This window comes from Anomaloglossus baeobatrachus, chromosome 5 (assembly GCF_048569485.1).
Source record: "Anomaloglossus baeobatrachus isolate aAnoBae1 chromosome 5, aAnoBae1.hap1, whole genome shotgun sequence".
NCBI classification, from domain to species: domain Eukaryota; kingdom Metazoa; phylum Chordata; class Amphibia; order Anura; family Aromobatidae; genus Anomaloglossus; species Anomaloglossus baeobatrachus.
Window position 1 is genome coordinate 329,368,588 of NC_134357.1, and position 14,159 is coordinate 329,382,746.

At 42.7% G+C, this 14,159-nt stretch overlaps 1 protein-coding gene across 1 annotated transcript in view; it reads right to left on the bottom strand.

The window, feature by feature from the left end:
- LOC142310070 (BPI fold-containing family B member 4-like) overlaps positions 1-14,159 on the bottom strand; it is a 126,321-nt gene that overhangs the window by 2,988 nt on the left and 109,174 nt on the right. The window contains exons 11-15 of the mRNA XM_075347538.1: positions 13,967-14,034; positions 9,927-9,969; positions 5,842-5,905; positions 3,823-3,899; positions 3,302-3,330 (exon numbers count right to left, since the gene is read on the bottom strand). Of these exons, the coding sequence (XP_075203653.1) occupies positions 3,307-3,330; positions 3,823-3,899; positions 5,842-5,905; positions 9,927-9,969; positions 13,967-14,034 (276 nt within the window). The 3' untranslated portion in view covers positions 3,302-3,306. The remainder of the gene's footprint in view (positions 1-3,301; positions 3,331-3,822; positions 3,900-5,841; positions 5,906-9,926; positions 9,970-13,966; positions 14,035-14,159) is intronic.

Sequence of the window (14,159 nt, forward strand, 5' to 3'; positions counted from 1 at the left end):
TGGTGGGGGCTGCATTATACACAGGGAGGCCTGGTGGGGGCTGAATTATACACAGGGAGGCCTGGTGGGGGCTGCATTATACACAGGGAGACCTAGTGGGGGATGCATTATACAAAATGAAGGACACCTTATACATGGACTATAGGGGTGCATTTACATGGAGGAGTATGGGGCTGCATAATACAATATGAAGGTTTATGGGGCTGCATTATAATACATATAGGACTATGGGGGGGCTATATAATATATGGAGGACTATGAAGGCTACCTTATACATGGACTATAGGGGTGCATTATAAAACATGGAGGCCTATGTGGTGCAGTATAATCTATTGAGTACTATGGGGTGAGGTATAATACATGGAGAATTATGGGAAATGCATTATACATGGAGGACTATGGGGGTGCATTCCTTTTATATCAAGGGTTATGTGGGACCTTTTATACTATATGGAAGGCTTTGTGGGGGCCATTACAGTATTTGGAGAACTTTATAAAAGGGAGGACAAAGATACAAGCATGGGATTCAAACGTTTTGTGCTGAGGGTAAAAGGCTCTTTCCCTCAGCACCCAGCTTTCCCATGCTCTCATATGGGATAGCTGGGTGTTGAGGGAAAGATGTATAACAGAGCATGGGGAAGCTGGGTGACGATGAAAAGATGGATATCAGAACATGGAAATCTGGGTGCTGATAGAGGGTTTTTAGATCATGGGAAACCTGGATGCTGAGGGTAAGAACCAAGTGTCAACGTAATTATCATGTACCCCAGGTGTCAGAGTCATCCCGTGCCCCAAATGTCGGGGTACGTGGAGGGGGGGCGGGTCCAAACTTTGCACTAGGGCCCATCAATCTCTAGTTACACCACTGAGCTGCACAGTATAGCGCCGTAAATCACATAGTTGCTGTGACTGGATACTGCACATCTGCTTCTATTCAAATGAATAGGGGTGGATCTACATTACCACACTGTGGCCACTATGTAGTTGGAGGAGCTGTGTTATCACACTCTACACCAAAGCACATCCATAGCTGTTGAACACAGTGTATAGGTAATGGGCAAGGGTGGGTTTAACACCCCCATTGATCTGATATTGATGACCTATCCTAAGGATAAGCCATCTGTACCGCCCCGGGCTCGGCTGCAGCCGAGCCGCTCGGATCCGGGCTTGTGTGTCAGTGGCTCGAGCGTCTCCGGACCGGGGGTCACGTCGCTCTGCAAGGAGATGGCGCTTTGAAGGGGGTTTTAGATTAAAGTTCGTGACGCCATCCACGGGTTGTGGTGAAGGTGTGCACCACCGCTGCAGTTGACTAGGCACCCCGGGGGAGATGTTGGTGCAGCTTTTGGTGTTAGCCCATTCGTGGGCAGGGGTGGTGGCCCGGGGACCCGATCTAGTGAGGGCGATGTCGGTGCTCGGTGGGGCAGGGCGGTGCGTGGCCTGAGGGCACAGTGGTACTCACTCTGATAGATACACAGGAGTCTCTGGTAAACCAACAAGATGGTGGTTGGTGCCCGCAGCCGGCTGCTTCAGGTTCCCTAACAGGTTGATAGTGTCCGCCTTTCTCCTGCACCTCCTGTAGCTGTGGACAGCCCGTGCTTCAGCAACGGGAGTCCGCTCCCCAGCGTTTTGTGTCGGGAGAGCCCGTTTGCCCGTAGGCACTGGCCTTTAGATCTCTTGGCCTCAGCGGTGGCCGTTATCCGGAATCGGTGGGCTGTTGCCTTCTTTAGGGACTTGGATGGGAAAGGACCTATAGTCCAGACCTCAATCAGTTAATTAATGGGGTCCGGTAGTTTTGGGACCGCGTTTCAGGGTCTGAGTACCCCCTCGTGTGCTCCGGTTTCCAGTCGGTTCCCCGATTCGGTACCGGCGGGCCACTACCCTGTCCCGGTTACCTACAGTTCCACCAGACTGTCTTCCCGGCTCCTGCAGACGGCCACCACCGTCTACCTCCTAGCAAAAGTGCCCGGGCTCCTACCCAGGATACTGACAGATTTACTCCTTTCACTTCCACTGTCACAACTGCTCTCCTCCTCTCCTCAAACTCATCTCTCCACAACTGCTCTTCAACTGCTGGTTTTTCCTGCCTCTGGGCCTGTGAACTCCTAGGTGGGCGTGGCAAACCGCCTTGCTCCACCCCCCTGGTGTGGACATCAAACCCACAGGGAGGGGACTAGGGCTTAGTACATGGGTCCCCAATTCCAGTCCTCAAGGGCCGCCAATAGTGCATGTTTTCAGGATTTCCTTAGTATTGCACATGCAATAATTTCATCACCTGCGCAGTTGATGATTCCAACACCCATGCAATGCTAAGGAAATCCTGAAAACATGCACTGTTTGCGGCCCTCGAGGACTGGAGTTGGGGAACCCTGGCTTAGTAGGTTGGCTGGTGTCACCTTATTAGGAATCGGTGTTGTGCAAGTGCCTACCTGTGACTACCTGGCCAGTCCAGGGCGTCACACATCCATATTAAAATACTAAACAACCCATTTAATTTAATGTAAGTACTATATAAGTGTTCTGCTAGGCTCAAGAAAGTGCTTTCGTACATTTCCCTTACTCACTGGCTTTTACGCTGACTACCCATCTAATAAGTTAGTTCATTTTAATTATAACATTATTGTAAAGAGGAATTGAACAACAACTCATTTGTGAAGTGGCAGATCACATATGCCAGCATAAGGGAATACAAAATGATGCAATGCAAACTATACTGACACATGGGCATAAACAATTCCAGAAATTGCTAGTGACAAGTTTCATAAACTGAGATTTCATGTTGAGTACACAACCAACACCTGACTGTTTCTGTAATGAATGGAGCAGGCAAGTAATGAAAGCTTTTTTGCTAGATTTCTGACTCACCAAATCTTTGAAAAGTCAGTTTTTTGCGCAACGCAAGGTTGCACAAAAGGTTGCTACTTCTGGTGTTTTCACATAATTGTTGCCCCGACTGACAAAGTAAGCAAAGCTAGAGCTTAGATGTGACAGCAAGACCACCTGCTCCAAAATGCCCCTTTATCAATACCAGAGACAGAATGGCCTGTTTTGATGAATCGCCCCCATAGAGTTTGGATGGAAGGGTAGCACATCATTGCTCTGTTCAAACTCCTCACCACAGTTGCACGGAGGAGAAATGGGGATCTAGTGACTGTAGGGCTGCCGATGGTTGGAACTTTAGCTATGAAATGTTAAAAATCTTTAATGAGACAAATAGCTAACCCCTTTATAGAAATATTCACTGGCTTTAGGCCCCAGTCTGTTGTATATACAGTATATTCAATTGGATAATTTGCTATCTTACCTTATTCATGAATTTATTAGAATAAGATCCTGAGGATAAAAAAAAGAAAAATATATCAAATCTTGCAGTATTTTGTACTTTACTTTAGAAATAATGATTCTGAGGCCTCCTTAATGAATAATAGAATGAATAACGGTTTACTACTGCACAAACATATGATAGACATTAATCTCATATTTCCAGGATATGCTATAAGCATCTATTTCAAGAGTGGGGTTTCCCTCGCTCTTGAGATAGATGTACTGGCACCCTGTTCGAGTTGGTGCTAGTGTAGTGACAGAAGTGGCTATGCACGCTCTATTCACTGCTATAGGGGTTCTAAATATTGTCAATCTCATGTACTAAGCAGGAACGAGAAATCCTGGTTCTGAAAATAGTTGCATTTCCTGGATTTGGGACTCACATGGATTAGACAAGGGCAAATTCTGTGGCTATACTATAGATCCCTGGCATAAGATAACCATTTTAAGACAATATGTGACACAATCATATAATGGAAACAAACAATATGTTATACTTACATCCAGAATATCAATCTCTGCATCACTAAAGTCTATGTTCATCAGCTTTGGTAATGGTATTCCGCTCCCTACAACGGCTGAAATGTAGCAATAACAATAGATATATTCAGGTTTTAGTCACACATACATTTTCGATAAGTATTATGCTCACACATGGGCACCATTTCATCATGGTAGCTTCGCCGTTCTGGTGTAAAAAACCTTCAAATATCACAGAATTGTGAAACACCAATTTGTGCAAACATTTTGCGACAGTCGGCATTTTAACATTACTTTTAGGCAGCTCTGAAAAAATTAGCAGAGCTGTTGAGGAGTTGGGTTAGGCAGGATGTAGCAATGACCACCTACAGTAACAACTTAATTTAAAGTGGCAGTGTTATAAAGTCTATGACTGGAGTAACATTTCTGGAGAGACGCACAGAGGCACACATCAGTGATGAGATACACTTGATGATTAAAGCACCACTCCAATGTTTTGATTTTCAGAACTGGGGTGGTGCTTTAAATGTAAGTCTCCTGCCCCTGTCTTATACTCACCTGCCGCCGTCCTCATCTTTTTCCAGCATCGCTACGGTCAGTCTCCTGTGATTTATGACCTTCCGGCTAATCCAGTTTGTCATGGAGAGTGCGGGAGGTCACTCTTCAATATATATCTATGGGAGCCTTGTTCTAACCTCACTTCAGGCACAAGAAGGAACCAAATGACCAGAGCGACGCCGAAAAAGGATTAAAATGCTGGAAGGTGATTATAAGACTGGAGGCAGGTGACTTAGGGGCACTTTGCATGCTGCGACATTGCTAGCCGATGCTTGCGAGGCCGAGCACGATAGGCCCCGCCCCCGTCGCACATGCGATATCTTGTGATAGCTGCCGTAGCGAACATTATCGCTACGGCAGCTTCACACGCACTTACCTGCCCTGCAACGTCGCTCTGGCCGGTGACCCGCCTCCTTACTAAGGGGGTGGGTCATGTGGAGTCACAGCGACGTCACACGGCAGGCGGCCAATTGAAGCGGAGGGGCGGAGATGAGCGGGACGTAAACATCCCGCCCACCTCCTTCCTTCCTCATTGCAGCCGGGACGCAGATAGGTGATGTTCCTCGCTCCTGCGGCTTCATACACAGCGATGTGTGCTGCCGCAGGAATGAGGAACAACATCGTACCTGTTGCTGCAGCAAATTCATGAAAAATGACCGACACTACACCGATCACCCGATTGTGATGTTTTTGCGATCGATGATCAGTGTATCTAAACTTTACACGCTGCGACATTGTTACCGTTGCCGGATGTGCGTCACTTTCAATTTGACCCCAACGAGATCGCAGGTGCGATGTCGCAGCATGCAAAGTGCCCCTTAGAGTGAAAGCATCACTCAAGCACTTAAAAAAAAAACACCGGAGTGGTGCCTTAAGTGGTGTGTGCCTCTAAATAAATCTGGAGAATCTTATTCCTACATGCCCATAAACAAAATTGGCATAATAAAAGCCACTCATGGCCAAAGGTTTTTTACTGATAGGTTCAATACTATGGACTCCATATAAATATTGCTTTTCACATGAAGATACTCAGAGATGAGATTTTTCCATGGCTTCTGTGGCTAAAATAAAATTATTGTAGCATGCTGCACCCCATACATTGCTTCTAGAGAAAAATAGGATTCATCATGAATGCTCAATAGGCCATTTAGAACAATAAAAAGTAAAATACATGTGATAGTCACACCCAACTCTGAAGAGATCTAAAAGACTCTTTGTGATAAAACACAATGCCAGTTGCATAATAGGCACAATAGTTTGAGGGCATCGCTGAATACCTATGTTTTTTTTCTCAATACTGCAAGACCCGGACCCAGGCCACTCCATGCCATCTCAGGAACCCCATACAAGGTGGAAGGGTGTGCTGACAGTGTGCATATTTTACATAGGGATTCAGGAGCTTTAAGCTGCATCTTGGTTATAATGAAACATAAAATACATTAATCTCCTGGTATAAATTCAGTATGTGACATAAATCCTTACTGTTCAATGTTGGCAGAAACGCGAGGTTGATTATGTTACCAACTAAGCCCCCAAGAGCAGAAACCTGAAAGAGAGGGTTTTGTTTATACACTGAAAAAAATAAAGAACACACAATTTCCTAAATGTTGCGGTCATTTTGTAGTTCTATGTGATTATATCCTAACATTATTAAACTAGCAGTATTTTAAGCTTATTTCATAAAATGATTTTTTTTTAAAAGCACATAATAAAAATGTAAATGAGATAAATGTGAAAGAACATTAATCAAAATTAGAGAACACTTTCAGATACCTGCAATTTATTGGTGTTAATTTACTTAATTATCCGACAGACCCAATTTAACTGGCAGCCTAAGGCTATGTGTCCAAGGGGAAAGTGTCCTGTGGATATATCCCAGAAAACCGCAGCACAGCTTTGTCTGTTTCCATGCTACGGTTGTATTGCGGAATATCCTGCGCATATACTGCGGTCATTCTGCATTGAGGATACAGTACCATGGCTTCAGCACTGCATCCTCAATGCAGAACAAGTGCTGGAGTGATCGGGGAGTTCATACTTATCTCCATCACGCAGCACTTCACTTTCCGGCTATTTCTGTCTGCACATTGCCGGCGAAGTTGGGCGGGCCTGAACTAGCTCTGGCTGTCACATGACCAGAGCTCGTGCAGGTCCCGCCCACCTCCTACTTCCTGCTCCTAGCTGCACTGCACTCCTCTGCACCGGAGGAAGTGACTCCAGTGTCTTCTATAAAGGCAGGTAAGCATAGGATCTTGTGGAAAAATCTGCAGGAATAATTGATATGCTGCAGATTTTTCCGCAGGGAAATCCGCATTATTTCCGCTGCGGAAAAAACCGCAGCATGGGCACAGCAGTTCCAAAATGCCATAGAAATTGCTGGGGACTCGCTGTACTGCAGATTTTTGAAAAATCCACAGAATATCCGTGAAAAAATCGCAGCAAATTCCGCATATTTTCCACAGCGTGGGCACATAGCCTAACACTCCAGTTTGCACTGACTTAGCAAAAATGGTATGCTGTTCCAAAGTGACTGAAACCCTCCAGCAGCAAGTTGTCCAGATGGAGGCCAAAAGGGTGACCCTATCAGCCATCGCAAGAGAAGTTAGTCATTCCTAGTCTGTGATTTCAAGAATATTGCATCTTTACAACATCCCAAACTCTTTCAAGTTCCCCAAGAAGGCTGGTTGACCTCAAAAGACAAATGCAAGAGAGGACAGGATAATGTGGAGAATCTTCATGGGTAATAGTTTCAACATTGCAGCTGGAACTGCTTGTCAGTTCAGCACTGAACAGGGTAATGATCTGCCTCATCATACAGTATCATGACATTTAAGAGCATTTGGACTGAAAGCCCACTTTGCAGTGACCAAACCTCTCATTAGCAGAAAGACTCAAAAGGCTAGACTCACCTTTGGTGAGGAGCATGTTGTTCAGACAGAGGAGATGTGGTCCACAGTTAATTTTATTTGGCATCCGCAATGTGCGGATGCCCAAGAAATCTAATGGAATAGGCTGTCCAGTAACAGAAGTTGTTCTCATTTCTCTTGGGATACGATGAGCCGGCATTTGCTCACTAGACCTTTAACTAATAGAACTTCCCATACGCACACCTCCAACACCCTGCCTAGTTCCCCTTCCACAACAACCTCGTCGTGATTTACCACTCATGGTTAATGTACCTTTCCCCTTTGAAACAGATGTTTCAGAACCCTACGACTACACCTGTCAAACACCTGACACAGAAGATAAATTATTTCCTGCCTGAGTTAGCAATATTGTGAAGGCACTAAAAAGTACCACTACCTACAAATGCGGTTCACTGCGTAATTTGGAGCAGACACGGTAAAGTACCAAGCAGATCTTTTTAGCTTCAATAGCAAATTTTCAGCAGGCACCACTAACAATATGTATACATTTATTTCACTGCGTAAGATGGAGCTGGAAATTTAAGTTGCAAAGAAACACCTTTTACATACTTCCTTATCACGTTTTGAAGGCAAGGCACTAACAAGCAAAAATACGTATAACGGTGTTTGCAGAATTTTGACTAGGCAATTAAAATTGGCAGGAACCACTTTTTAAATACTTCTCTAGCAACTTTTTCGGCCACACATGGCTAACTACCAATACCTATAAATGTGTTTGCGCAATGTTTAGCAGGCAATTAAAATAGCCCAAAACCTCTTTTTAGATACTTCCTTAGGAATTTTTTTAGCCCAAGCACTAACAAGTAACTGTTACTGTTTGGGGTTCTGTTGTGCCTCGAACTGGTCCAGTCCCGTTATTGACTTCCACAGCCGACGCCATTACCACATGCCATGTGGCCTGGGCCAGGGAGGCTGCTATAAAAGGTCTATAGCTCCACCCATCGGCGCGCAAATGTTATTCTGTATGCTGACAGCTAAGCTAACCTGGCTGTGAGAGTGTGTGGGTTCCAACGCCATTTACCTGCAGTGCTTGTGGCAGGCATTTATATAAAAGGACTGTGACTACTTCAGTGTTAGGCAATGGTGCCGGGTATTCGTGCACACCCATACTTCGGTACAGTGAGGGTCAACCATTGTCCTACCAGTCCTCGGGTCTCCAGTACCACTAGCTGGTTACCCTCCCGGCCTGACGTGTCCCGTACACACGTGACGGGTGGTCTGCAGTGCTTATGTGTGTACCAGTCACTGTGAACCTGGCGACGCCAACTGGGTAGTCCGTTTGGTCTGACGTGCCTCTACGTACGTGACCAATACCTGCATACCTGTTTATGGTTAGTTGTTCCCCGTACGCACGTGACCGGTTCCTGGTTTATGTCCCTGGTGTCTCAGTGAGTGTAACTGGATCACCTGTTGGTCTGACATGTTTCTACACTCGTGACCTATACCTATATATAGGTATATATATATATATACCTATATATATATATTCTACACGTGTACCTGTGAAGTTAACAGGGACACACTACACGTTGGGGTGTAACCTTAACATCCCCTTTGTTCTTAATTCTGTTCACCTGTGTTGCTGTGTGCGTCTTCCAGTCCTGTAGTGGCCTTACCATCTGCCCGGCGGACTTCGGGTGATGATTGGTTCATATTATTTTATATCCAATTGTCCTCTCCGTAACAGTAACCATACCTATAACTGCTTGCAGATTTTTCATCAGGCAATTAAAATTGCCAAGTACCACTTTTCAAATACTTCACTTGCTATTTTTTTTAGGTCAGGCACTAACAATTAACAAAACCTATGACTGTGTTTTGATACTTTTCAGCAGCCAGTAATACGTAGCAATACTTATTTACATGCTTCACTGGCAACTCTATAGCAGGCACTACAAGTACCAATCCCTATTTCGATCATGAAATGTGCCAACATAGCACACACACACCTTTCCCTACACTGCATATTCCTACTGTAAACTATCTCCTATCTATCTGAACTACCAAGCATATTTCCCCTAGCTAAGCTTACTGTCTAGCTGCACCAGCGGCAGCAGCTTCCCTAATGTTTCACATTCACAAAATGGCTCCAAGCCAACTTGTTAGCAATTTATATGCACACGGACATGTGACTTAGGCAGCCAACCACAGAAGCCCTTCTGTCTGAACCTTGTGGATGTATCCTGTGCTGTGATTGGCTGCAGCAACCTCCACAAATAAAGTTAAGAAAAAAAATGGTGCCGCATGCATCTGTCTTCTCCCAGGCCAGAATCTCCGCCTCCTGAACTGATTTTATACATCCCCACATCAAACAACACCACAATCTTATCCAAAAGTAGAAAATGCTATTAAAAAAGCATTTTTGAAAATGCGGCCAGCATTCGGGGCAGAAAAGAAACAAAGAATGAACATTACTGACTTGTGGGGGAGGAGCTTGGTTTTGCCGTGCCAGAATGAACAAGCTCAGGCTTGTACCAAATTTGAAATTGGTGAACCTTTACCGAACAAGTTCGCTCATCTCTACAAGTGATCATACATTGTCCTCTAATTTTGATCTCCAGTTTATGTATACAGCATATATTATGTTTCATATACATTTATGTAAGCTTCTTAGATAAACAGATAAAAAGTGATACATACATCAAATTTTCCAACTGAACTCGAAAGTACAGAAAGATGTGTGCTAAAAGAAGTATAAGAAAAAAGTAATCTTACAGTAGAACTTTATTTCAGCTTAAGATATAAGGCGATTAATAAAATAATCAATATAACTATCACAGTCCATAATTTGCTATTATATTATATTACTTGTTATATGGCAGATACACTGATGAACAAAAGGGTAACAAAGTTTAGAAGTTTTGCTTTCAGGCTTCATATCACTTCATCCACTACAGGTTTGAACGTGAGGCCACCTTAATTTTGAAGACAATAATCTTGGCTATCTCATAAATTTTAGGTGCAACTATTTAGCATATGATTGGTTATACAGATTCTTGTCATGTCACTGCATTGTTACTGTTTTGTTCCTAATAATATAAACACATTTTTTTTTATTATTTTCTTAGTATTTTGTAAATTCAACTTTGGTTTTCAACACTGCCTGAATCCTTCTGGGCATGTACTTCAACAGATTCAAGCATGTCTCGACCGCAACCTGGTCCCAATGTTAGTGCATACCAGTCAACTCACTTGAGTATGTATACAGCTTTTTCTTCAACTCTACCCACAAGTGTCCGATTAGGATGAGGTCTGGGGACTGTGGGAGACAATCCACCACCTCTACTTAATTGTCATTGAACCATTTCTTGGCCAATCTTAATCTTGTCTTGGTAGGATATTCATATAAAGCTCAGCACTGAGACCACGATCAATCCTGGTCAAGTATCCAACGCCTCTGGTTGTGAAACAAACCCGTATCATCACGCTCCTTTTTCCTATGTTTCTTCCAGATCAATTGGCACCCATCAGAGCCTAGTCTATTGACTTTTGTCTGATTGCTCCAAATGCAAATTATCTGTTTTCAATCTTCCACTGTCCACTTTTCGTACTTTTTTGCAAGCTTGAGACAACTCATGATGATATTGAGGCTTCTTTACCTCTTTTCGGGCCACCATTCCAGACTTGTGTAACCTGTGTTGCACGGTGCTTCCATGGACGTCTGTGATCTCATTATTGCGAAACATATTACCCAACTCCACTGCCATGTTTGCCGTTCCAGAAACAATAGATCTTGTAATGAACTGACTTGTTGACTCCAATATTTTGTCTGAACGTCCACAGCTTGGCTTTTAAATTGATGAATTTAATTTCTTATTCTTCAAAATGTCATAGCACTCATATGATGCAGTTTGGCAATATTCTTGGCTGAGAGACCCCTATCGATGAGCTGGATGATGCTTCTCTTTTCTTGTGAAATTTTTATGGCTGCTCCTCAATTTAAACCAGTGACCTTTTGCTTTGGAATCAATCTAATAAAACACTGAGAACTGGTTGTAATTTGTAGTATTCAGAAATAAAAGATTTTTCCACCACCAGGAGCAAAACAGTAATAATGCAGTGACATAATAATTTGCATAACTAATCATATGTTAAATAGTTGTAAGTGAAATTTATATGAGATAGTCAAGATAATTGTCTATAAAATAAAGGTAGTCTCACTTTTGAAGCTGTAGAGGATGGTGAGATATGGAGCCTGAAATCTAAAGTTCAAAACATTGCTACCCTTTTGTTTGTCAGTGTATATACCAGCTTTATGAAATTATGTTTCATTTCAGCTAAAAGAACCCAAAGCTCTGTAGATATTGTTAAAATGATCTGAAAGATACTAGTCTATAGCTAAGATATTCTTTCAGAAACAAGATGACTGTAGGTCTCTTGCAACAAAAATACCCTTGAAAACCCATAATAATACATTTCAATTAATAAAATTATTGTTTATGTTGCCAACAAATTAAGTATGACTGAGGTTTAAATACTAAAGTCTGGGGGACATACAGAGAAATTCCATGGCTCTAAGAAAAAAATTTGATGTAAAGAGAACACATAATCGTGACTGCAAAGCAGAATAAAATTATTTAGTATTTTTAACTTATTTTAATTTTGTCTCTCCATTGCGGAAATATTAGAAACTAAAATATTTTACATCTAAAGAGTTAATCTTTAGTTTAGTACAAGTGGGTGTTATATGGGTGATAGTTTTATCTGCTTTGGAGGTGGAAATAGGCCCTCTTACCTCGTGGGCCCTGGTGCTATGAGAGGCGGAGAACTAATAGAAGACTTTGTAATGTGTCTACAGCTAAACTCAGCTGTGCTGCCCCTCCTCCACATCAACCTCATCTGAGAGTTGTTAATATCAGTGCTCTGCTTTCAGCACTTGCTAATCATGCAGGAGGTTAAACCAGGATATCAAGGCTGTATCATTACATTTTTACATCTCAAACATTGAGAGACATGGTGGTAATGATCCTGGTTGCAGGGATCGTGAGCAAGCCCAAGGTTACAGGGGGCCCAGCAACCCCCAGCGCCTGTTTGACTTGGATGTGCATCCAAGGTCGTGCATCCATCTGAAATGCATTGTAGCACAGAGGCTTGTCAAGTCCCTGCACTGCAATGTGCTGGCCGTCGATTAAGGATATGAATATTCACTGCTCCCCACACCCCCAATAAACCTGCTCACCTTTTTGAACTGAAGCCCACGCTAAGAGGTGGGCTGGATTAATGGCATGGGGAGCAGTGAATATTTATGTTCTTTAATAGCAGCACACATGGCCGCCCATCAGTCGGCTTCCTGCAGCAGCTGGTCAGTCACATGTGCTATTAAAGAATATGGATATTCACTGGTCCAGTTCCAAATCTTGCACTGGGGCCCATTAGATTTGTGTAACGCCACTGCTACTAAACTGATGATGCTTTGTTTTAGGGAGGGAGCACAGGCTATGTCTGTGACCGTAGCCTATGCCCCTGATGACGCTTTGTTTGAGTATTCCAGCACGGACTGGAATTCTTAAATGAAGTGTCATTAGATAGGTAGTAGGGGAAAAAAATCAATGGTAGTTATATAGTGTAGTCAAGGAATGGTAGGGAATTTTTTATGCAGTCTTATTAGATATTTAGGTTGGGGTAATCTCTAGATAAGGGTTTAGGTTAAAATTTACATAGCATGGACCACCAATAAAAGTTTATCTCCATTAATAGACTAAAAATTTCTCTAAAATCCTATGACATCAGGAATCTTGAGTTTTGTTCAATATAAATATAACCTGTTCATTATATTAAAAGAATCCTGTCACGTTGGGTAATGCTAATAACCTGGAGATATAGGGTTAATCTGCAGGCAAATAATGTTATGAAGGTTGTCAGACGCAGTATTGCATGCACTACTGCTGGGAGAAAATGAACTTTATTTGTCCTGGGAGCTGCCGACTTTCTGTCATATAGGAGTGCAGCCAATAATTGCAGCCAATAATCATAGCACTGTGAGTGACAGCTTAAGGAACATCTACACACTTGGATTGACAGGTTCCTCAGCAGTGCATCTTTGTAAAGACGGCTGTCAATCAAAAGTGCCTTGACATGGTTTTAGCCGCCATACTGTGCTGTGAGCGGTTACTGTAGGTACATGCCTGTAAGGTTGAAAGTCGGAGGTTCCCAAAGTGAATAAAGCTAATTTTCTCTTAGGCGCTGTGCTGTTAGTATGGCAGCCGGGCACCTTTCTAATGCTATCTGCCTGATTCCAAGTTGCCACCAATATAATATTTTTAGCATATCTGTCCTGCACAAATTGAGGTATATTTCTCAAGATAAATGTGCCATAATTTTGCCATAATTTTCATCAAAAACAGTCTTTCATGACTTTCACCATATTTATGATGTGTTTTAGATATCTTTTAGAGCTCATCCAGCCAGGGGGCCTAGCTTTATTAAAAAGGGTCATTGCTTTTCAGAAAAGAGGCAAAGCCTAAAATGTGACACAATGTTTCACAAAAAAGGAAAATTGTGGCACATATTTCTGGCAAAAAGGAAGCTAACTGATAAGTAGTGTAGCTGTGTAAACGTAGACTTTACAGTTTAAAAATTAGATTGTTAAAATAGCCTGAACCATTTTGATAAATTTGATATGAATTAGGATGCATTGATAAATATTCTCCCTTATCACCCATGATATGTTGATGAGTTACCTGTCCAGTGACATGGTAATCTTCAGTTTATCTCCTGTTACCGAAAACTGGGCTCCTAGATGTGCATCCTAAAATGAGATATTGTCAGTTGGGGAGTTAGGAACAGAGATTAAACAGAGGCAGCATGATGAATTTGTTTGCTTGCCTTCATGACTTTGTGATTCTTGTTTCAAAATCTACAGACTAAAAAAGT